The sequence below is a fragment of the Octodon degus genome, unplaced genomic scaffold (assembly GCF_000260255.1).
Source record: "Octodon degus isolate 3935 unplaced genomic scaffold, OctDeg1.0 scaffold00362, whole genome shotgun sequence".
NCBI lineage: Eukaryota > Metazoa > Chordata > Mammalia > Rodentia > Octodontidae > Octodon > Octodon degus.
Window position 1 is genome coordinate 710,649 of NW_004524938.1, and position 25,140 is coordinate 735,788.

Consider the following 25,140-nt stretch of genomic DNA (forward strand, 5'->3'; position numbering starts at 1 on the left):
CATGCGTTTGTCCATTTTGCTTCTGAGAGCAAAACACTGCACTCCCTCCGGGTTCGGCCAGCCACGCCCCGGTGCGAACTCCGCGCCCCCTCTCCGCCCATTCCCGCAGTGCAGACTGGTTTCCCACCTAGGCGCACTTCCACACCTGCCCGCTGTTTAAAGTACAGAAAGGCTTAACGCAACCACAGACCTGAATGAAATCCGCCCTGAAGCAATCCGAATACAAAAGGGGTTCGTTTAACCCCAAAGTGTCATCGCTTAGCCTGGCGGCCCCATCCTATCCCAAGGTTGGCAGAATGACGAGGGTCACGAAAGGTTGCTCCAGCTCTCCACGCGCCTCCCTCCCCTCGCTTCCCGTGTAGTAGCTAACTTGACCTTTCCTGCTCTTCCTGAAATTTAGTGTATAAACGAGCCGCACTGCATCTCAACCCTACAAGCCACCTCTTGTTAACAGTGAATCTCGAGTCGGGCGGAGCCGCCCAGAGCCATGTCTCTGGAGTGGCTCCGGCCACTGGAGAAACGACTCCTCCTTCCGGACTAAAGCCCATTAGTCGGTTCCCGCTCAGAAGCACTTACAAAATCTCTATATTTACTTCGTTGTGTTTTTCTTTCTACCCAGAACCTTCACCTCCTCTTGCCAGGTGATGCCCAGATGTGTAAATAACCCCAGAAAGCTCCTATTGTCCTCCAGGCTTACTACTATAGGATGGCAAGGAAGATGGCAGATGTCTGTGCTTTTGAACAAGCAATCTTGAGGGTATTCCGAATATCAGGGAGTGGCACACGCCCTTCTTCAAAGTATTTGCTCCGCAGCAATGAGCGGCAAACTTGGGGGACAAGTGCACAGTCAAGGGCGTGTATACTTTCGTGACAGGAGAGACAGTTGCGCCTAACACACCTCCAGGAGCAGAACTTTGTCACTTGCATCACCAAAACCCAGTGGGAATTCCTGGGCGGCAATAATTGTTTTCGGGGATTTTTCCCCTCCTGTTATCTGTTCTCAGATTGAGAGAAAGGCGATATAAATGAGTTTTTCAAACTGTAATTTGTCAGCAATACTACTTGGGAGGATTCGTTTAATAAACTAGTAGGGGCACGTAAATGTTTTAAGTTCACTCTTGCAGACAGTCTCCTATCCTAAGGAAATTCACATCAGACTTCCTGAAACAAAACCTAACCCACCCTGCTGACGTTGAAAGTAGCGGATCTTTAGAGGCATCTCTATATCAGTCACTCTGAGCCCATGCTGGCCCGAGTAGGACCTGTTTACCCTGGGGTCCACGTGCAGCTTCCCTGGGCAAACCGCCCCTAGACCTTTCCACAGGGAACAGGTCAGACCCAGAGCCCGAGGCATTTCCAAAACGACACACTTCTTTGGATTAAGCATTGTATTTATTTCTTCTGGCGATGAATTTGATGTCACTCTGGGTTCAGAGAAACTTGGGACAAAATAAAGCTCAAGGCTGGCCTCGTGCGTCCCGGCCGCCACCCTCCCGCGGGAATCTCGAGGCGATGCTGGGTGCTCCGAACCTGCGGAGCACTGAGGCAGCGTCCAGTCGGGAGCTGGGCTGAGGCCCAGAGAGCCGGCCGCCGGGAGCCGGGGACGCTCCAGGAGCTCACAATGCCAGGACCCAGGAGCTGGGAGCCGCGGGAGCGCGGGGTACCACGGCTCCCAGGGCTCATTGGTGGCCAAGCCGCTGCTCGCGCCCGGAGCCTGGAGCAGCCGGCTAGGGTTCAGGGAGGGCGTTTCCCAGTCATTCAACCCGATTGGCCAATGAGAACCTCGCTCTGGAGCGCTGAGCCAATGGAAAGCAGGAGATCTTGTGAGTGGCATTGAGGGAAGGCGGGAGAAAGGGAGCCCGGGAGTGAAGTTGAAGCTAAATTTCGTGAGCTATAAAGAAGTTACGGGGGGGTGGGGGGCGCTTTTAGCTTCCAATTAGGAATAATACTGGCTTTGTAGCAAGTACCGAGGAGGAGGATTTTAAAACCAGTTCGCCCGTCCCGAAGCCCGCATCCTCCTCCTCCCGCAACGCACTCACCCCCCACTCCCCCCGCCCCCCAGCATTCGTTAGCTAGAAAATCGAATGTAAGCGTGCTCAGCTCTTCTCTGCCGGTGCAGAGCGGAGAGGCCCGGGGAGTGGCTGGGGCGGCCAGCCGGCGGGAGAGCAATTATGAGGCGGGCTCCACCTCACCCGTGGCGGCCAGCGAGGACGGAAGGTAGGTGGAGCAGAAGCCACGCCGAAGCGGCTCTTCGCTGGGGAGGCCAGCCGAGGCGTGGACGTCTTCGCCCCACGCCCGCGGGGGAGCTGTCGCCAGTGCCACCTGTTAACCTGCGCCGCCAGCGGGAGTCCCTGCCTCTGAGGGGCGGGGGAGCCCTGGGTCGCCTCGGGGGTCCTCAAGGGCTTGGTGTTTAAGTGCCACTTTTTGAGGACTTGGTCAGACTTCAGACCCCTGGCAGAGAGGTAGCCAAACTCCAGCTCTGGCAAGTGCCGGGGCTGCACGACGCCCGCAGGCTGTGGAGGAATCCGAGTTTGCGGGACGCACTCGGCCTGGACCGCGGGTGCGGGGCCCGGAGGCCGACGTCTCCAGAGGGTCTTCGAAAATATGGGCTTTGTTGTTTGGGCAACTTCCCAGGGGGCTGGAGACTGTAGCTGGCACGGGTGAGGGAATGTGAACAGGGGTTCGGCCCCAATGCTGATTTTTCCTTATCTCAAAAACAACCCCAATGATGCTGCCCAGGAAAGCCGAGGCGCGCTGAGGCCCTTTCCGGCTGCTTTCGGAACTGGGGCGAGGGGGTAAAGTCGGAGCGGCAGATTTCTTATGCTCTGATGCCGTTGTCTCCACAGTGGTCTGAAAGAACTATTCAGGATTCCTATTCCCAAGTGGACTTGGAGCCGCCTCAAATGCAGAGAAACTGAAGCACAAGCGTCGGGAAGTATTATGTCGATTTTCCAAGGAACCGGGTTTGCAGCACGGAGTAAAAAAAAACTCGGAATAGAAGAAAACCTGAGGCGTTCTGCCAGCATTTGATGCCCGGGGACTTCCAGGGTTGCCCAAATTGTGGATGAACAAATTTCCTACATTTGCATCTTATGTCTTCAAAGAAAGTATTTTCTGTTCGCTGCGCTGGCTTTTTACTATCATCCGTACACTGTCTCTTGTGCAGACTTAAGCGTTTTCATTCAATGTGTGCGTGCGTGTTCTCGCCTAGTATGATCTCTAGTTGAAAGCAAATTTTTGGTTTTGGATGAATCTGTGGAGTTTACGTTGTAAGAAGAAAAGGGGAACCAGACACGATGAAAGAAAAGTCCAAAAATGCTGCTCGGACTAGGAGAGAGAAGGAAAACAGTGAATTTTATGAACTGGCTAAATTATTGCCTTTGCCCTCGGCTATCACCTCGCAGCTGGACAAAGCATCCATAATCAGACTTACCACCAGCTATCTCAAAATGAGAGTGGTGTTCCCAGAAGGTAAGTAAGTTTGCCTTGAGCCTTGAAGGCTATGTCAGAGGCTGGAGGAGGAGAGGATTTGCCACGGATTGAGCCCACTCCACTGAGCAAAGAAGTAGATACATACTTTTTACAAAGGAAAGTTTAGGCGGGCTGTTTGATTAACGTCCTCCTTGAACCAGAATTCCTGTTGTTTTTCTAGCCTATTTCTCCACTGATACTTTCTCCTCAGACCTTCAGAATGTGTTTAGTTGAGAAGTCTGACAGTGTTCTTGTCAACACTTCAGATACTGAGCTCAACTGAGAGTACTACTTACTAATCCAAACATGACTTTCTGTTTTATTTCTCTTGTTAGAACTGTATCTCGTAGAAGGCAGGAACAAAGCTGAATGCTGCATTTTGCTAAGTATAGATAAACCATGTACATGGAGCTAACTAAGCCAGGCAATAACATCTCTGTACGTCTATATTTCTGCAGATAAGGAACAGGCATATTCGTGAGTATATTCGAGAGCTAGCTAAGTTTTCAAGACATTATCAGAATCCGAAACTGTGAGGCTTGGTGATGTGCAGCTCTGCCCTTATGATCATCCGTAAGATACTAGAGTAGTTCCAAAATGTGTAAGATTGGATTAAAATGGTTAGAGGTTAACCAGAGGATATCTTCTGGTTGAGCAGTTGGTGGCCAGATTCTGAGGAAATTATAAGGAAGCCTAGTTAGACAAGCTGAGCTGTTGCTATGGTGTAAAAATTGTATTTTTATTATAAACATTAACTATAAAAACAAAATACCGTTCATGGAACATTACTACATAAAAAGAACTACTAATACTCACTATGGAAATGACACTTCTCTCTTCCATATTCCTTGCTTGAATCCAAATAACAGATTTAAAAATTATTTTACAAATGTTTTTGCTCAGAAAGTAAAATTTTGGGTGGTAAAGGAGCCATTAATAGACAAACAAAACCTAACAGAAACAATTTAAAAATGAAACTTTTTATTTGACCTATAAAGATTTGTTGTTGATTGTAAGTGTTTGGTTTTCTTTTGCTTTGTTTTGCTCTCTCTCTCTCTCTCTCTCTCTCTCTCTTTCTTTCTTTCTTTCTTTCTTTCTTTCTTTCAAGAAATGGTGATAGGAAGAGAAAGTAGCTACTGGCTTTGGAGTTTCACTTTGCTTGCTGTTGGTGTCAAGCTTGCGAAATGTGCTCCAAAATTTGTCAAGGGTGCTACAGGAAAACTTTCAAATTATAGTTCAGTTCTGCTCTCAAACTAAAGTTCTCTTTCAATCGATTGTTCTTAAAATGGTTCTTTCAACAGTTCTCATTTGACTGTGGAAACCACAGGAGGAGAAAAAACAAAGCATGAAAATACCCGAAAAGTTTTTAAAAAGAAAAAGAGGGAGGATCTGTGTATTTAAAACCCATATTCTCTATCCAAATTGTGCTAAGAATCGCTTCCGGGAAAATTACCATTATGCTACTCTGCCTTCTGTTTAAAAAAGAGATCTCGTTGTGTTTTATACTGTCAACGCCTACTTTATAAAAATAAAGCTATTGCGAACCCCGCTGGCCGCGCTGTTCCTAACAGGATTATTAGCAGTGATTTGTCAGCCCCTGCGGTCTCAGTGGGCTGCCTTGCTGCGTGATTTCTAGCGGGTCTCGTCAATTATCGGTGCCGATGTTGCTCGCTGTTTGATCAGGAGCGGCATATGGTGCCGCTTGTGAGGCTGCTAGTAATCGCAGGAGGAGAAGAATAGCGGGTCGGTGCTCCAGGGCGGGCACCACGCGGGACCCCAGAGCCCGGGGAGTCGCCAGGCTGGGAAGCTAGTCTATTTCATGCTGACCCAGAGCAGGCGTGGTCTTGAGAGGACCTGGATGTTGTTGTTGGGAGAGCAAGCTTTCCTGTCTAAGGGCCAAGCTCACAAATTAGAAATCGCATGCTAAATAAATAGAAACGAAAAGCAAACTCATAGCCAGTTTGGGACTTTTAGAGGCAACTTCTAGTTATTTTTAAAGAAAGCTCCATCCAGACTACTGCTGGAAGTCCCCTAATGGCCAGGCTGCTCTCGCGAGCCCTGGGCCCCTTCCACCTCTCCGGTCCTTAGTGGGTGAGTGAGTTTTGGGGGAGGAGAGAGGAGGATGTGTGAACTGTGGGCCAAGCCTTTTATTTCTCCAGCTACTGTTGAGCTCATAACTCACCCACAGCCCCCACCCCATGAGACAGACAGGGTCCCTTGAACAGCTGGATCATAGAATGAGGTTTTAATTTTAAGAATATACACTTTTCAGAAACCCTCAGCACAAACACAGTGCTTTAAAATAGTAAAGAAAAATACAATAAGAAACAAAAACAATACACAAGAGTTTTCAAAGGAACACTCCCAGGAGTTAAACAGCAACAAGCCCCGAACGGGGCACAGCCTGCAGGGGGTGCCAAATTGGGGCTGTGCACTGAATCTAGGCATCCCTTAGGTGATAAAGGATCCAAGGCAGGTGAGGAAACTGAGTATTTGGTATGACGGTGATTTTGTGTACAACTTAAGTAGAATTTGAAGATAAAGTTCTTCTTTACATCTATCTTAAAATAATCCTAGTGCACAGCAGATCCTTCATAATATTGTCTTAAGAATAACTTTTATTTTGTTAAGCAACCTCTTCATGTAACACAGATTTTGCAAGTTACACTGAAATAATTATATGTCTGGTGACATAACTATAGGTACCACAATGTACAAGTTCAGTTTATGTTTGTTTCACATTTTATCTATACTATCCTGTAAAGTGTAAAGCCTGTCAATTAAATGAGAAAACAAAAATGCTTGCGTACTTACACTTGAAAAAAGGAAGAAATCATGAAAACGTGGTGGGTGATTCCTCTTCCACCTTCACTTGCGAAATACAGTGAATACATTTCTTCCCCTCTAGTGTCTAATGGCCTTTGTTTGGGACTTGTTTCAACTTTTCTTTCCATAGTTTACCTGAGTAGACAGTATTGAACTGCTCAGGAGTTGGAGAGAGGCTGCAGCAGTGAAGTATGGGTACCGGAAATAGTTAAGAATAAGCCCTGATGGGTGATTGATAGAAAAAGAAAAAAGTCAGGAACGATTACTGTGAAATCACTACAAGTGTACAGCTCCTGACTGATACGTTATTCTTTTCTCAAATAGCTTGCAAGGGAAAAATTGAGGGCTCTAGAAATGTATAAGTCTTTGTGCTATGAAACCCAGGAGGAGACAGGTAAAAAAGATGGCTGGACCGGCTATGGATTCAAAAAGAGACAAATTTAGCTAAAAAGAATGCATGCCCATTATTCAGCACTAATGCAATTTTGGCTGGTGAGAGTGGTGTGTAGGATAAAATCAAGAATCACACATGGTTTTTAAATTCATTGCTATTCAGAATCCCAGTAACATCACTCTACTATCATATCATTGTCAAAATTTCTTTTAAAAATCAATCAAAATATTGAACTTGCTAGCTGCTCAGGCAAAAAAGAAACCTTACAAAGGTCAAAGGCACTTAAACCTTCACAGATCCTTTCTAGAACATTCACCTCAAGATTGGAATCCATCATATATATATCTGTGTAAGGCAGAGAATTGAAAAAGAGGAGGTCCCATTTCCCACGTGTATGGGTGATTTAAGGCTGTTTTTCTTGCTGCTCAGAGAAATGATTGAGTATTAGGTTTCCATGTTTATTTTTTTACAGAAGTTTTTCTCATTTAAAAGTCTTTAACTACAGTTTATGCTTCACGCTTCTTTCCTCTGTTTAATTCCAGTTTTGGTGTTGACTTAAAATGTGGAGTGCAGAACTAAACTCTGTGCAGAGTATTTCCAACGCAGATTTATGTGATAGAAATTGTAGATTCAATTTAAAAATAACTTCATACTTTAAAGAGTAGGACGACTAATAAAAAATAACAAAAAGCAACAGAATACCTGTCCCATGCATAGTTACCGTACGGTGCCTTCAAAGCAGGACACACTTATCCACCTGAAGCTATCTCCCAGCTACATTTACAGAGGACGCGGCTGCTTTCCCGCGAGTTGTTCCTCAGTTCTGGGAATGTTGGTAGCTTCAAACTTTTACAGACAAACGGGTTCACAGGACTCAAGCCTAGGCACTTTTGCCGCATTTCTCTGTTGGCGCAGGTATTTCTCAGGTCTAGTCTTCAACAACGCGGAATGGACCTAGAGGTCTTGTAAATTTTGTGCGAGGAAAGGAAATCCCAATTACTTAGGGGAGGTACTGCTGTTTCTTTCTCCTGAGCGAATAGGACACGCGGTCTGCGGTGGAGTGTGTTCCCGAAGCGGGTAGCGCACTGCACACAGCGGGCGGCTCTACCATCAAGTCCTTGTCCTTCGCGGCTCTGGGCAGACTAGACCGTGACATTTATCTATGAGAGCCCTCCACCCCGCCTCCGCCAGGGACCAAAGCCCGCGGCCCGTTGCTCCGCGTCCTGCGTCTCTTGTCTCCTGGCCACAGCTCCACACAATCTACTCTGTCCCTAAGCGGGCAGGGACTCCCGGACGTCTCCCTTTGGAGATTGGGGCGCCACCCCTTCGGGTGTGGGTGTGCGCCCACCACCCTTCTCAGTCCTCCGGGCCCTGCCAGAGGACTCTGGTTCCATAACGCAGTGTTCAAAGGGCGAGTTTGGTGCGGTCCTCCGGATTCCCAGGCCAAGTGGAACCCAAGAAGGATCCTCCTGCCCTTACGACTGTGCCTTACTAAGACTATGGGGAGGTGGCTTCGCCATGCCCCTGCCACCTCCTAGGCTCAGTGTCGTGGGAAAAGTCGTTGACACTTGTCCACAGTGCCGCACATTGCCTTATTACAACTGTCCTCCGCTGTAATCTGGACCTGGCTGAACCTGGCGCTCCTTTGTTGTCTGAGATTTCATTTATTAGCAGCACGCTCGGGTTGGGGTAGTTTGGCTGGCACGCTTGGTTCTGGGCTGGAAGCCTCAGCGGTGTGTGTGTTGGGGGGAGGGTCGGGGTGGCAGACAGAGCCCTTTAAGGATAGAGGAAGGGCCCAGAGCGGCGACTGCACGATTTACTCTAACAGCGCGTTCCCTGGGTGGGGTGAGGTCTCTGACCCCTCCGCGGCACACAGGGGAGGGGAGGGTACACTGTAGGGTAGGCACACAGTCGCCGACGCCCGTGGGAGCCTTGCCACATTAGCCCTCGGCCGGAGGCAACCGAAGTACTGTAAATGAGAGCAGGTACGCCTTGCCCCGGTGCTTGAAAGGCCTCTGCTCCGAAACTGCTCCAGGCGCTCCGTCCCACTGGGAGGGCCCATGCTGGGTCCCTCTCTTTCCCAGAGTACTCAGTCTCGCAGATGGGCTGCGGAAACACCAAGGCTGCTCTGTACCCCGTCAGAGGAATGTTGGATTGTGCTTCAGCGAAGAAGAGCAGGCTCTGCAGTTTAAGGAGTTTGGGGTCTGTGGGATTACTTCCGAGCCAACCTCTTCCCGCACAGCCCGTACCCTTGCTCCAGGAGAGACCCCGGTGGCCGGGAGGAGCTGCTGCGGCACTGGAGAAGTTCAGCCTCTTAGGTCTTTTCTTCCTCAGTCCCCGGGTTGTGATGGTGATTGTGAACACGTTATCCAGCGTTCTGCCTTACCCCTTTGCCTAAAAGGTGTACATCATCTACCGGGAGGTAACAGTCCCTGGGAAGGGCTACAAGAAGGAAACAATTTCCATGGGAAGATTGTGTTTATATATTAACCAGAACACCAAAACGAAACAGCAGAAAAAGCTGTTCTGTTTCTCCTCTTCCTGACTGAGTCAAGGAGGTGAGGATGCCTGGTCTGTAATCTATATGTTGTCAAGGGTATGAAATTCATTTGGAAGGAAAAGCTCGATCAATTTATTTTTGCTGCTTGCAATAACACAGCTGGATGATGCTTTGAGCTCACGCTAGACGGGGGCTCATCATTCATTCGCCAAGAACGGGCCTAAATGGTGCCTGTGGGATTAGGTCAATTTTAGTGGATCTACTTCGCCTCATTTGGTTACTAATTGGTTTCTTGTTTTATAAATCGAAATCTCATTTTCAGGAAATTACAAAACCCGTGCAGTCAGTCCATTGAGGTAATCCTTGGGTCAGGGGGCATTTAAATGGAAATGGCTCAACCGCGTACCCAGGGTAAAGCAACAGTGAAACTTGACTGGGTTTTCCCGTGAAATGTGAGCTAGCCCTTTAGATCCATAATAGATACATCCCTTGTAATGCTACTTATGTAAATATGATAAACCAGACTTGAAGGGAAAGCGGGGGAGAAAAGCAAAATTTATCTGCCAAGGTTAATGTGGCATATCTTGGAAATCTTCCAAAATAGATTATGTTTTCCTTTGTCTTCGGCCACTTTAGCTGGGGAAAATCCTTTTGTCTAAAACCCGATTTAGTTATCGCCTCCCTCGCAGAGCTCCTTTTCTCCTTTGCAAAACCCTATTCCCTCGGCCTCACCGAATTACAAGAGAATCTTTAGATCTTGTTCCCACTGTAATCCCGCCGCAAAGGGAGCCGGTTTCCTCCTCATTTTAAACAGACAATCAAAGGATTTGCGAATTTTCTGCGGTAGGTCAAGTGCAGAAACGAAATCTCAGCTTACCCCCTCGCCAAATGAAATTGGGTGCCAGAGCGCGTTACCGAAGGCAGCAGGCAAGGGGTCACTAGGAGACGTTTGAGAAGGGGTGACTGGGATCTGACTTGTGGCGGTGTCCTCCGCACCCCGAAGGGCCTGGCACTGCCTCGGGAGCAGCTGACAGGTAGACAAGGTAGCCAGTGCCTCTGTTAACCCAGACCCAACCCTGCGATGTTTCCTCGGGGAACAGGGACGGAAAGCAGAGCCTTTGTTTGTAAAAACAAAAGAACTCTTAAAAGGTGTGTGTCCGCGAGGGTGCAGGGGAGGGCGAGGCAGGCCCTTGTTAACCTGCACCCTCACTGGCTGTTGATTAACCTGCTGGGGAAGTCTTGTTTTCCCCCGGGGCGCATACCATTGAGGCCACCACCCCTCGACGGTGAGGGCGGCGCCGCGGCGAGTTCGGGACACGTCTCCCACCCCCACGTCCCGCACGGCGGCGCTGGGCCTTTCACACCATTTCTATCTGGAGGGAGGTCACTGAGGGAGAGCCTCAACAAATTTAAAGGTATTCGTTGTTCCCAGCGCAGGTTTCGCACTCTTCGGGGGCCTCTGCACACTTCTGGCGCCTCGGGAGGAGTGGGAATGCTGTCTGAGCGCCTCAGCCTTTGGGGTTTCAGGGCTCCTCAGGCGTCAAGGGCGCCCTAGGGCCGGGCCACCTTGGCGCTGGTCGCCCCCAGCAGTGTCTTTAGCCTTTTCTCTGGTGTAGGCTCCGCAGCCAACTCCCCCCTCCCCCTTCTGGGTGGTACCTTTGAGCTGGTACCAAGAAACGTACAGGTGCCAGAAAACAAGGATAGGCTGGCTGGATCCGGAGGAGCAAAGAGGTGACCGCGACGCGTGCCCTACAGGAATGGTTCGGAGGACGGCAGGGACTAGGGCAGTGGAATCACTTGGGGAGGGTAGCGGGGCGGAGAGGGAGTCAGGAGGGGTCAATCTGTGCGAGGGAGGGAGGGGAGTCCAGTCACGGGCGGGAGCATCCGTGTTTGCAGAGCGGTGGGGAAATCGTTAGATTTATTTAGATGTGCAAACACCCAGGAAGACCCTATTGGGTCTCAAGCAAGGGCGCTCCCGTTACTCATAGCCAGGGCTTTTATCCTCGCTTAGGAAGCAGCTCCTGGCCAGCACCTTTAAAAAGTCTAACTCCATGTTTTACTGTGAAAGATCTTTCAGGCCCGTAATACAAGGGAGTGTTTGTCACTGTGTGCTTTACCATACACTGGCTCCCACCCAAGTGGATCATCTTTAAAAAAAAGAAAAAAGAAGGCAGTTCAACCTTGCTCAGTGGTTCTAAGAATAAAAGCATTTATTCAGTGAAATAATTTCAGCAGCTCCAGTGTTAAATGATAAATAGTTTACAATAGGTCTGCACAACATTTTTCTGCTTTTAAGAAAATTCTTCCTGCACACAGGTAATATAGCAGATTATGCTATTTTTTTTTTTTTTAAGATGAGAGATGACTCTTGAGTGCTTCATATTTTAGGCAGCTCCAGAATGGTGCTGAGGTTTGTGGTAAAGCCTCAAAAGACCGAAATGTGATACCATCAAGGAGAGAAGGAGCTGTGTGTGTTAATAGAAGATGGTACCTGGGAAGTAGAGAAACTGAATAATGGTTTATGTCCAGGGAGAAGGAAAATATTGTTAGAAGGTTGCTAGCACCTCAAAGTAACCAACTGCAGAAAAGCACACTTTTTCTTGAGGGAAAGCCTTCTTTTTCCTTGTGGAGAGGTGGGGTGGGTGAGGGGTGTGTAACATGGGTCTTTGGAGGGGCAACGGAAGAGGAGAATTCCAGGGAAGCCGGTAAGCAGAGGCTGGGCATCTCCTGTAAACAAATGAGTTTTTGGTTTTTCATAGAGGATTAAAGTCAAAGGCAAATGAGGAGAATGACTACAGCCCTGCAGCCAATCAGAAAGGTCATCAGGGACCAGATGACTTTGGCCCATTATCCCCCATTTTTTTGGGAGCAGGGTGGAGGGCACAACAGCTTTCTCTGTATGGAGGTGTTGTTCAGTTCTTGATAAGGATGAAAAACAACATTAAGATTTTTGACTAAGAAATCAGATGTTCCTCACCCTTGCAAACACCAGTGAACTGCAGAAGTTATATCTAGGTGTAGTGTAGTCTCAGGTTCGTCCAAGGCAGAGGCCATTTGAGGTCCCGCTTGGCCTGTGCAGGAAGACCCCCTTCTTTCCCATGAACTGAGTCTGATCAAGTGGAGCAAGTCTGATTTCTACTTGGAAGTCAACAGGAAGAACGCCAAAATTTACCAGTTCATATGCCCCATGCTAGCTCACTGTGAAGGTTAGGGAGCAGAGAGGGACTGACACTAAGGATGGTGTTCAGTGGTGCTTTCTCTTGAGACCGTATATAACAAACCATGAACTCTGACAAGTCACAAGTTTCCAAATGCATTCTCCCCCTAAAGGTTGTCTTTGTTTTTCTGTTTCCACAGGGCTGGGGGAGGCATGGGGCCACTCGAGTCGCACAAGTCCCCTGGACAATGTTGGCCGTGAATTGGGCTCCCATCTCCTCCAGGTACAGGCACAGGTCTCCTGGTGCCATGTGTGCTTCAAGCCTACTGTTCTGCTGGGCTTTTAGTATAAATAAATAAATAAAATAAAATGAAATAGGCTCTAACCTAGATAGGGCTCTCTCAGCCCAACAAGTCTTTCAAAGGTAAAATTTCTTCTCTTAGTTGTGTGTGCAAGGACAAATGGAGGTGTTTTTTTTTTTTTTTTTTTTTTTTTTGAGGCTGAGGGGGAGGTAAAGGAATAATTAAAGACTTTGGGTTTAGAAAGTAGCCCAACAAGGCCCCTCCAGGACTCTTGGCCAAAGGGAGAGGATGCTTTTGTCACCTTTTGACACAGAAACCTGGAATGCTTGGGGCCAGGCCTAGGAGGGTGGGCCAGCTTCAGAACCATGAAGGTTCTGGAGGAAATTTGCAAAGGAAATCACTGGAATGTGGTGGAAATACCCATCAGTATTTTAAGCCTACACATTCCAGATCCAGCTGTGTCTACAACTCATTTCATCTCCTCCCTGTTGTTCCCAGGCCCCCCCAGCCCCAATTCCTTAGAGCCTAGTCTCAGGCCTGCTCAGGTCCTGTACAAACCCTCAGGCAGGCACAAACACACCCCCAGGTAATGAGTTTAACCACTGCGAGGTGCCCATTACCTTCTTGTTTGCAGTGCACACTGTTTTAAATTGCCAGTTGCAGACTTAAATCACAAAACAAATATTTTAAATAATAACCCCCTTGGCATTTTTAGCTTTGACACTTGTCCCCTGCCCCCACACCCTCTTTATTATTATTCAAGTCCACTGGCAGCTCCTCTGGTGGGGCCTGGGGCCTAAGAAGCCACATCTGTTTGCAGAATCCCAACAGCTTTCACATTGCACTGCTACCCATTCTCTTCTCCCTTTTAGATATTAGTTTCACAAAACAAAGAGAGGGCTTAGGAGAAAATTCCCTCACTGATCTGACATCTGTGAATTTATCTAGAAAGGTTCTGTAATTCTTTTTACTGAAACATCTTCTATCCTGTCCCAGGATCACCTTTCCCAATTTTCTCCATATTCCCAACTGATTTCTCCCAGAATATAAGTGAGAGAACATAGCCCAGTCTTTTACACCTTGCAGCTCTTGCCCAATCTCTTTGCTCTTCCTCATCCTAAACTTCTGGGAGGACTGAGTTACACATGCTGTTCTAGTAGCTTCCTTCCTTCCCACACACTCCCACATCTCTACAGTCTAGCATCTCTTCCACTCATCATGCCTTGCACATTCTGATACGAAGAGTGAGATGCTCATCTTGTATCCCACCTGAACTTGTGCATCCCATGAATACAGGACTCAAAGCCTTGCCCTCATAGAGTATACATTCTAAAGACAGCTAGCTTACAAATCCACACAGGCACACTATATAGTGTACTAAGTGGCATAGGTGCTTCTGGAAAGAAGAAGGGGAAAGAAGAGAGCTCTGTTTTAGTTCTCATTTAAAGTGGGGAATGTTTGGTGAGAGCCCACTCAGGTAACATTTTTGTTTGTTTGTTTTTGGTACGGGGAATTGAACTCAGGACCTTGTGCTTGCCAGGCAGGCACTTATGCTGCTGAGCTATATCCCAGGCCCTCCAGGTAACATTTTGGCAAAGACCTGGAGGAGGCAAGCCTGATGACTGAACAGTCTCCTCTTTTCTTTCTAGGACAACACTGTTTCCATGTTCTCCCCCATTCCCTTCATTCCTTGCTGTTTCCACCCCTGGTTGTTCTGCAGATGATAGAATTTTCAGAGTGTTCTAAGTCATCCTTTCTCAGCTCCAAGAGAAAAGGGCAATCTTCAGCCAATGCCCCACATCAAGTCTTTTCTCCATGTGACTCTAGCTGGTGTCTCTGCCACAGGTCCTCATTTGAGCTCCAGGCCTTTATGTCCTATGGGCCAAGGGATGCATCTAAATGGAGATGTGCATGCATCAAGTTTAGCCTCTCGAAGACAAGACTACACTATCTCCTGTGCCTAGACTTCTATCATACAAAATTTCACTTTGTTTTGGAATGTTTAATCTTGATGAATGAGTTCTATATCCTTTCTGTAATCTGGAAGTCAATCTAAATTTCCCTGGCACAAATTTGCATGGAGTCTATAGCCAGCACAAGCTTTGACTGTCTCTCTTCACCATTCTCTTTGAGCCCACCCCCTTGCAGGGTTGGCTATGTTTATTGCAGTTATCTGTTCTGATCTCATCTCCATTGCTTCCATCTAAGAATCACCATCTATACGTTGTCAGGAATAAGAATGACAACAAAAATACACTTCATCATGTATGTTCATGCTTGGAAGCCTATGTTAGCACCCCTATGTCTACAGCAAGTCTAGATTACTTGACGGACACTCCAAACTCCAAAAAGCAGAGTAACTGTACTTCCTCCATCTCATCTGGTACAACAAACTCATCACTTCAGAATATACCAGGCCCAGCATTCTTCCAGCCCCCATCGCAAGCTTTGCCACACACTATGGTGCTCTTTCTGCCTTCTTTCCAAGATTCCTCTCCAAATCCCTGCTTAAATCATCTGCTTCATGGCCTCTTGGATGATCGCCTTGGCCTCTTGATTGCTCAGCTTCTAGGTCTTCTGCGTGCTCACCAGTCTTTAATCAGCCATGTGGTCATTCAGAGTTATCTTAAAGCTCTTTTCCCCACTGGGACTTTCAGCTCCTGAGAGAAGAATGTGATTTTTCCTAGGTTTCCACCCCTAGATTGTGAGGGCTCAGTCACAGATAAAGGGGGTGTGGCAGGGGAAGTCTGAGTTTTCTCCACAGAGACTGTCAGATTGATGCTTCAGTGTACTTATACTTAAGCATACGTACAGTGCTACCACTCTGTGGACTAGCTGCTCATACGGCCTCTCATCTTCTAATTTCCCTGCCCCAGACTCTCTCCAGAAACACTGGCCAGCTTCCTGCTGTCTATAAAATTCAGCTTTCCTTGCCTTCCCTGTGGACCAGTGCTTCCTACTCTGCATCTCCTGCGCCCCGCCACTGGTCTTTTCATTATAGATCATAAACACCACTGCTCTTCAAGAGTGACAGGGAAACCTTCTGGTTCTTTTGATCATCATCTTTTGCAAGGATCTAACCCATCTCTTATCCATGACTGTGACTGTTTTCCTTTGGACTTGTATGTATGTCTGTGATCAATGTGTCTTTGCCCATGTCAGTGGATCCTGAGTATTATAGGGCATTACCTTTGTCTACCACATACCTCTGGATAGGTCCCACTGTGCTATATGCCCCCACACCTACAAATTTGGTATGAACAGCCAGGGGTTGTGGGTGAGGGGCTGTTGTGGCTGGTCTGGTGTCCTGTCTCCTGACAGATTCTCTCCACTCCATCTTTCTGCTCTTCTGGCAAATGTTCCTAATTTCTGTCCTCCCTCCCCCCATTTCTCCAGATGGCCCAGAGGCCTCTCCATTTACTCTATTTCTGCTTCCCCAGACGTTGGATGGCTTCATCTTTGTGGTGGCCCCAGATGGGAAGATCATGTACATCTCAGAGACAGCCTCAGTTCACCTGGGTCTTTCTCAGGTAGGTGAGTGGTCCACACTTCAGCCTGCAGTGTTTACAACCAGAGCTGGAAGCAGTAGTTTGTGTGTGGTGTTTCCACGATTCTTTAGATCTGCATTTCTAGGGCTGGTAACCTCTTTGTTAGCAGGAGGATTCTTTAAATAGTTAGATCTCCCCCATTTCTGAGCTTCTTTATCCATTAGCTTCTACCCTGGGCCCATGCAAGCCTTACTTTTTTTAGTTCTTATCATAAGCCAGACACTGTGGGAGGAGGTTACATACTTATTTCATGATCTTTTTACTACCACAATGCACGGGGAGCTACTACTCCTACGATCGTTGTCTTTGCTACCACTATTATTATTAATTTGCAGACAAGGAAGCTGAGATTTAGATGATAAGCACAAAGTTATTAGAACGTGGTAGACATGGAGTTAGAGCTCAGGGCCAATTCCAGGCTGTTGGCTGGTTTCATGGACCTCCAGGATCCCCTGGCTCCAGCTTTTGACTTTTCCTGGGGCTTCTAACACAGAAACAGCGATGCCCTCTTCCTTACAGGTAGAGCTGACTGGAAACAGCATTTATGAGTACATTCACCCAGCAGACCACGACGAGATGACAGCGGTGCTCACCGCCCACCAGCCCTACCACTCTCACTTTGTACAGGGTAAGGCAGGCATGTGCTTTCCACGACACTTGGGCCTGTGGGAGTCAGCTTGTGTCTCCCCCTTGTCTTAGCTGGGACCCAGGCCTGTGTCTATCTGTCGCCTTGAGCCTTTTGTCCTCTCCCAGAGTACGAGATAGAGCGCTCTTTCTTCCTGAGGATGAAGTGCGTTTTGGCGAAGCGGAATGCTGGTCTCACCTGCGGTGGCTACAAGGTGCGTGAAGAGCGGGAAGACCGCTGCCTCCTGCCCCTCTATGTATACCAGGAGTCTGCACTTAGTGACTCCTGCACTCTGGGCCTCCAGTGCGTGGGACGCACCCATCAAAATGCACAGGGCCAGGACTTCCACTAGTTCCCTGGAGCCCCAGGGCGGGGGACCACACTAACAAAGGAAGTCTGACTGGCTCTGGATGCTAGAGACGCTTGGAGGTGGACCCCAGGTCTCTGGAATGGCAGGCAGCTGATTGATTCCCACTTAGTCCCACGTCAGAGTTTGAATCCTTAAAGTCTAAGAACCTGATCTTTAGCTGGAAGCTGTAGCTCCCAAGGTGAATGTGACTGAATGTCATTAAAAAGCAGGTTGCAGAGACCTGAATTAGATGCCAGAATCAGATGGGGTTTGTGGGGCTCATGCACCTGTGTCATTTTGAAGCTCCCAGGTGAGGTCATTGTGTGGAGTGCTTTCTTGATACAATTGAGTAGAACAGCGAGGCATCCACGTGTGCCCGGCCCATTAGGGTCTCAACAGGTTTCAATCCTTTTGCATCCTTTTGAGGCCCTGACCTCGACATCAGCTCACGCCCCCTCCCACTCCCTTCCAGGTCATTCACTGCAGCGGCTACCTGAAGATCCGCCAGTACAGCCTGGACATGTCTCCCTTCGATGGCTGCTACCAGAACGTGGGCCTGGTGGCCGTGGGCCATTCGCTGCCTCCTAGCGCGGTCACTGAGATCAAGCTGCACAGTAACATGTTCATGTTCCGCGCCAGCCTTGACATGAAACTCATCTTCCTGGATTCCAGGTGGGTGCAGCCCCAGGGCCGTCCTGCTGCGCAGGGGAGGTCTCCACAACCGAGGAGCGGCAGGCAGGTTAGGCTGCTGACCAAGTCCATCTCAGGGTGGGCACATAGGTCCGGAAAGGCCGTGGGGAGGCAGCAACACCCCCAGCACTCAATCTGAGAGCGGGGATTGCTTTCCGCAGGGTGGCGGAGCTCACGGGTTATGAACCTCAGGACCTGATCGAGAAGACCCTGTACCACCATGTGCACGGCTGCGACACCTTCCACCTGCGCTGCGCGCACCACCTGCGTAAGTCCCCACCCTGCCCTGCACCCTGCACCTAGCAGCCTTCGAGCGTGCGGGGGGGGGGGGGAGCGCTGCAGTCCACGCAAACACGCGGGTGGGAGCTCTCAGGGCCTGCAGTGGTGGTCCTCAAGGCCAGAGAGGGGCTGCACCTACCTGGACGCTGTGTGGACAGCTGACATTGGTTCAAGGGGCGTTGCTGAGCGAATTTTCCCCAGGAGTTTTATTCTGGTATTAATGCGCTTCCCTGCTTTCCAAGCTCCGAACCTCCCTGGCTATTTCTCCTTTTCCCCTGTACACAGGTCTAACGCAGGAGCGTAGCTCTACCACTGGGCTACCTCCCCAGCCCTTTTAAAATATTTATTTAGTTAGTTACTTTTTGATCTTTTTGAGACAGAGTCTCACTGTGCAGTTCAGGCTGGCTGTGAGCTCACTTTGTAGTTTACGTTTGTCGCAAACTTGCAACCGTCTTCCTGCCTCACGCTCCAGAGTTCTAGAGTTCTGGGATTACAGGTGAGCTCATCTACCCCCGGCCTTCCAGGCTCCTCCGCCCCCCCTTTTGTTTTAAAAGAAAGGCGACACCATTTTTTCTCAATTGCCCAGGCTGATTTTGAATTTGTGATCTTCCTGCCTCAGCCTCGCGAGTAGTTAGGATTACAGGCCGGCCTCAACCTCACCTCGGGTTTTCACTTTTTTTTTGGGGGGGGGGCATTTACAGGGCTTTGCTTTGAGCTTTAATCTCTGGAGACTGGGAACAAAGCACTTCTTTCGTAGTTATAAAAGCAATCTGGGCGTAATCCTCCATTGGAAGTGTCCCCCAGTTGCTAATTCTGAAGACCAGTCCCAGAGCGGGGAACTCAGGTTGAGGAAATTTTACAGGACCGTCGCTGCGTGGGGCTTTGCTGCTGTCCTCTCCAGCGGCAGTACAGCCAGCAGGGCACGAGGGGTCAGGCCGAGTTACAGCCCTCTGTCCCTGTCCCCCACAGTGCTGGTGAAGGGCCAGGTGACCACCAAGTACTACAGGTTTCTGGCGAAGCATGGTGGCTGGGTGTGGGTACAGAGCTACGCGACCATCGTACACAACAGCCGCTCCTCCCGGCCGCACTGCATCGTTAGCGTCAACTACGTCCTCACGTGAGTGCCGCAGGCGCGGGGTGTGTGCGGGGGTGGGGGCGGGGATGGGGCGGGGACGGGGGCGGGGGCTGCGGTTTGCAGAGTCCCAGCGCAGACCAGAGGAGGAGGCGACCAGCGCCGGAGTCTCTTGCCAGTGAAGACGGCTCCTTCCTTATTTTCTAGGGAAGGATTTAGGAGCTTTCTCGCCCGCAGCCCAGATTAGCTGTTTCTCTCTCTCTCTCTCTCTCTCTCTCTCTCTCTCTCTCTCTCTCTCTCTCTCTCTCTTTCAAGAGAATTCTGCCTTAAATAAAATTTAATCAGGCAGAAAGAATAAAGGATAGAGGAGAGGATCGGGCGGATGGAGCCATTCAGGGCTAGCAAGCAGGACATCTGTTTCACTTTTTGAGCTCTGGGGTTGGAAGTTCTTAATTTTAAACAGTCTGCGACCGGCGGTGGCGAGGCCTCTGAGATTCTTTCCTTGAACCAGGGAGTAGGAGGGACCTTAAGTGACCGGGATGACCCGGTTTCAACCCCGGAAAGCCAGGGTCCCGGGCTAACGCTGCAGGTCCCGCGGGCTCCGGGGACCCCATCCCCTAGACCCCCTCCTTCTGTACCCGGATCCTCGGTGGCAGTGGCCCTGGTTCCACAGACCCGTTCACGTGGCCTGTGGCGATCGTGAGGAAAGCACGTCGTGTCACTTAGGGTTGAAGCTTTGATGAATTTCTGTGCGTGAAGAGCTTAATTTATTTATCTTTTTAAGTTTTTTACATTAGAAGACCCCAGGGATTAGTTGTTTCTTGGAAGAAGCGCTGTCTTGACATTAGGATATTGGCTAAGGGGTGCTCTTTGTAAGCCGATCATACACGGAGGATGACAATTGGTTTCATTTCACAATAAATTTCCAAATTAAAACTATAGTAGTTCAAAATATGCTCGTCAATAAAATTGTTTACTCTGCCCTGTTTAATAAGAAAATTTAATCCAAATAGACTTGGACAAATGAATTTGGTTAGGTGAGAATCCAGTATTTAAGAACAACTGCACATTAATTAAGAAAAATTCTTTAATAACTCCCATTTTAGTAAATAATGTTGCAAATAAAAATGATTACATTTTTGTAATAGCAAAAAGTTTGTGTATTTTCACAGAGAGCAGAGAGCATGCCATTATTTTTGGTAGCATGAAAATCTATTTTAGGAATTCAGTTTTCATAGTACTAAAATCAACCTAAGAGAAAATGGCAAAGCATAACTCATAAAGTAAGCTACTCTGTGAAGCAGATCTATTAAAGTATGAAAAATTACGTCTCCTCACCATGGAAAGGAAACGGCCGTTCTTTAAGAGGGTGCCTTGTGTGTCTGAGACGTCGCCAGCATCACACACACACACACACACACACACACACACACACAATCTCTGGTGGATGACTGTGCTTAGTAATCATTCTTTATCAACCAGCAGGTATAGAGTCTCACAGACCCCTATAAATGATCTGAATGCCTGTGAGGCCTCCCAACGGGTAAACTTAATTTATGTTTGGAGTCATTTTGAAATCCTCATTTTTTCCATTGGTTAAGTGTTCTTTGTTTCTTCTGTTCACTGCGTCCGTATTTATACACTTTTTCAGAGCTGCAGAATCAGACAATCAACTTCCCATCAGATTTAAAAGGATGTAATGGGGATAAATGATTTATAGAAGGAAAAGTAGCATCATAAACATTTTTTTTCTGAACATTCTGTAGCATTGAATGAAAACAGGAGTCAACACATAGAAGCCTCTATACACAAGCACACAAGATGCAAAGCTGAAATTGATTATCCTTTTATGGGCCTCAGCTCCAGTTCCTTGTATAAAAATTCTTAGAACAATTTTTATAGCTGCAAATGTGGAAACAGCTTTAGATGAAATGTCATCAAGTGGCTCCGTGTGTGTCGACAGGATTTTCATAATGAACAGGTTGCAGTTTGTTTGATGTGTATATTGCACATCTGGCTGGAAGTTACTAATTTACATTGTCTTAGCAAATTAAATAGATGGGTATTGATTCTCTATGGTAGTGAAGCCACCACACACAACTGTTTTTAGGGCTCCTTCTCCACAAAGCCAGAGAATAAGTGAATTCTTTGCAAGTGCAGCACTTCAAACAATGCACTTAACACTGCAATGTCCCAGACAATTTGACTTGCTAAATGTTTTCCAAATTTAAACACATTAATACTATGCATTTTGAAGTCATAAAAGGAAAGCCAATTCTAAATAAAGAGATCAAATGAGGGTGTGATGTTTTAGCCAAAATTACATTCATAAGCAGCTCTTTTTGTTATTCTGATGATAAAGTTGTTGGAGTTAAAATATACTTAGAAAAAACAATTATCTAACAAAAACAATAAATAAAAATATATATCCAGTTTCAGTAAGCAATTGTCAATAGTTGTATAGAGGAAAACTGGGTTATTTTAGAGGCAGATAAAAAATACCCTGGTGTAGGGCCAGCCAGATAGCTCAGCGGACTAAAGAGCCTGCTTGGGCAAAGCTCAGGGACCATGCCGGCCCTACCCTCAGGGTGCCTGTAATCCCGGGGCTTGGGAGGCTAAAAACAGGAGGATCACTATGAGTTGGATCTGTGTAGTGAGACCCTGTAGACCTGGTACTAAATACATTAAAAAGAAAAAAAGAATACAAATACCCTGGTGCTTTTCTGCTGCTTTTTATGACCACTGACTATTTTAAAAAAACACAGAGAGGGATGAGATGACACTGATTACATTTAAAAGTTTTCCTTCATTTCTTTAATCTGTAGTGCTTCAGTAACATGTCCCTCAAACTGAGCAAAACCAAACAAAAACCTAGTTCGTGATAGTTGAACTTATGATAGTTCATGATATTCTGTAAAGCACACATTTTCATAGCTTTCTCTTACCCATTAAATTGCCTGTCTTTTTTTTTTAATATTTTTCTAATTATTTATTTATACATTTATTTATTGTGTGTGTGGCCAGCTCAGCCCACCAGGGGGCGGGACTGGCTGGCATGTGGTGCTGGGGGAATCGAACCGTGGTCCCTGTGCTTTGGCAAGCTTGTTCCAAGTAGGTGCTTTAGACCACTGAGCCATCTCTCCAGCCCCTAAATTGCCTGTCTTGCACATTAAGTACCCACAAGCTTTGAAGTGTTAAATATTATAGGGGCTACTCCTACATTGAAGAGAATAGTGAGTGGAGATCACAACTAATAACAGAGTCTGGGCAAGTCCAGAGACTGTAGAGTAAAAGAAAAGTACGATATTTAAAGACCTGAGTAAGTTTCTTTTTCTATGTATTTATTTAGTTAGTTAATTAGTTAGTACAGGGCCTCACTATGTAGCTAATACTCATAGTGATCCTCCTGTCTCAGCCTCCCCAGTGCTAGGATTATGGGCATGTGCCACCACTCCTGGTTTCAGTGGTTTCTGGATGGGCACTGCATGCGGTACCAGGAGATCAAACCCAGATCCTTGCACTTGCCAGGCAGGCACTAGGACCGCAGAGCCATCTCACCAGCCCCCTTCCTCTGCCCCCAGTAATTTTCTTGAATTCACATTTCCTTAAGTTTAATTAGGAGTACTAATTAGTCATAAATTCAGATGGAAAATATAAGTACCTATTTTGAAGAAAATTGAAAATGTCAATCACCCAGTAAATATGAAAAGTAATATCTAGGAAGCGAAGACTGTTGGTTCATGTTTTATTTTCAGACTGTGTGTATTTTAAAAATAAGAAACATTCTTCCACTTCTAAACCCATGAAGAGTAAGATTGAAGTTTAAACTATATTTATTTATTCATTTATTTATTTTTGTACTGAGGATTGAACTCAGGACCTTGTACTTGCCAGGCAGATGCTTATGCCACTGAGCTATCTCCCCAGCAAAGTTTAAAATATTTTAAAACTTTAAACTTTTTAAATGTAAAATTTGAAAGTGTAATATAGTGAATATCCCTTATGCACAACAGATTCAACAAATGTTAACATTGTGCCTTATTTGTTTATGTCTTTTTTTTTTTTTTTTTTTTTAGTACTGGGAATTGAACTCAGTACCTCATATTTGCCCAGGCAAGAACTATGTCACTGAGCTATATCCCCAACTGTATGTCTCTATCTTATGTGTCTATTTTTATGGGTACTCTCCATCTACTAAGTAACTTTAAAGTTAACTATATACATCATAACACTTCATTCTTGCATAGTATTCTTCTATGTAGCCCCTATAACATTTATGGTGGCACATTTATAGTATCCCAAATTATTATGCATAGAAACTTGCAAAAATACGGATAAGAGCTGATGCACCAATTGAGATGATCTCTTGTAAGGGCATTTCTATAACATGTAGTCTGGATTTCTAATGAGAAATATAAGTTCATGTAATTCTAAAGTTGTGTTTGGTAGAAGAGACAAATGAGATTTAGGGTGTGATCTGGTAATTGTGGAACCAGCTAGATTTAATATTTTTAATCATTTCAGATTGGTAATGAGGGCCTCTGTGGCTATTTCATAAGTTTCAGATTGAATACTGCTTTGGTAAAAAATCTTACATGGTGTTTTAGAGTGATTTATGGGGCACTTAGGAGGAGGTAGTTTGCTGTGTTAAATTTTCTATTTCTGTGCTACTGAAAGCAGAACAAATAGAGACCATTCACGTTAGTGGTGTATATAGCACTCCTGGTCCACTAAATATCCCCTCGACATTTGTAAACAAGTTAGGGCAAAAGCCAAAGGAGATGTAATTCTCTCATGACAAAACAAAACCGTCCCTACATTGCAACTGTTATGAGTCCCATACTTTTTGTTTTTGTTTGAGCATTGTACTTTCTTACAATAATCATAGTGAGAACAATTGTAATTTTCACAATTAAAAAGGTTTTATTGTTTACATATTCTGTGAATATAAGTCTACATGTCCTTACAAGAACCGGAAAGCAGAGAAATGGGTACACATAGCTTATTCTTTCCAGTATATTTTAATGATACTGAATGATGTTCAGATTCAAATTTGTAAAAATTTATTTAAAGGTAAATGATATTATCATTACCAGTGAATTTTAGAAAACCTTTTTTAAGGCATGGCCAATAATAAGTATAGTTATCAAAGTAGATTTTGCTTTCCTGACTAGTGAAATCAGTCTTTTATATTACGCATGATGTCAAATGGCGCATCTTTTAGTTACCAGGCTGCATCAAATACAAGGTAATTGTTTCTCATGTCTCAGACCCATGGAGCACTAGATGTATAGATTTAATCTTTTTGGTAATTCAGTATAATAATTGTGCTAATGTAAAACCATAAATTTAATTCAATCCTTAATTGGGTTAAATCTACTTATTTATTTATTTATTTAGTACAGGGTCTATGGGGTCTCATTACACAGATCAGACTGGTAGAGATCTTCCTGTTTTCAGCCTCCCAAGGGCTGGGTTTACAGGCATGCCAACACACCCAGTATAATTCTAGTTATTGTTTAGTTGTTTCTTGTTTGTCTTGTTTTGTGGCTGGCCTGCCCTGGGGGTGGGGCTGGCGCAGCATGTGGGGCTGGGGATCAAACTGGTCACTGCGCTTTGCCTATGCTTGCCTAAGCAGGTGCTTGCTTGCTTGCTTGCTTGCTTGCTTTCTTTCTTTCTTTCTTTCTTTCTTTCTTTCTTTCTTTCTTTCTTTCTTTCTTTTTGCTTTTGATGAAACCATTTATAAATTTGGGTTACAATGAACTGATATATTACATGCACAGTTTTTTTTTTTTTTTCTGTTGTACAAAACTGTTTGGATCCTTCCTTCTCATACTGAAGAAGCATATGAGTTCTGGGAAGTAGGTTTATAAAAGATTATATCTGCCTAGTTGCATGTTGCTCCACCTGATTGCTGCCTGCCTGAC

At 46.4% G+C, this 25,140-nt stretch overlaps 1 protein-coding gene across 7 annotated transcripts in view; it reads left to right on the top strand.

Annotated features, from left to right (window-relative positions):
• Window positions 1-1,833: 1,833 nt before the first annotated feature.
• Sim1 (single-minded family bHLH transcription factor 1) overlaps window positions 1,834-25,140 on the top strand; it is a 78,412-nt gene continuing 55,105 nt past the window's right edge. Inside the window, exons 1-9 of one of the 7 annotated variants that reach the window (XM_004648216.2) lie at window positions 1,834-2,217; window positions 2,847-3,471; window positions 12,549-12,631; window positions 16,091-16,180; window positions 16,718-16,826; window positions 16,952-17,037; window positions 17,645-17,844; window positions 18,024-18,130; window positions 19,111-19,258. In XM_004648216.2, the coding sequence (XP_004648273.1) occupies window positions 3,297-3,471; window positions 12,549-12,631; window positions 16,091-16,180; window positions 16,718-16,826; window positions 16,952-17,037; window positions 17,645-17,844; window positions 18,024-18,130; window positions 19,111-19,258 (998 nt within the window). In that variant the 5' untranslated portion in view covers window positions 1,834-2,217; window positions 2,847-3,296. The other 6 variants (XM_023708444.1, XM_023708446.1, XM_023708445.1 and 3 more) reach the window with 6 other exon arrangements.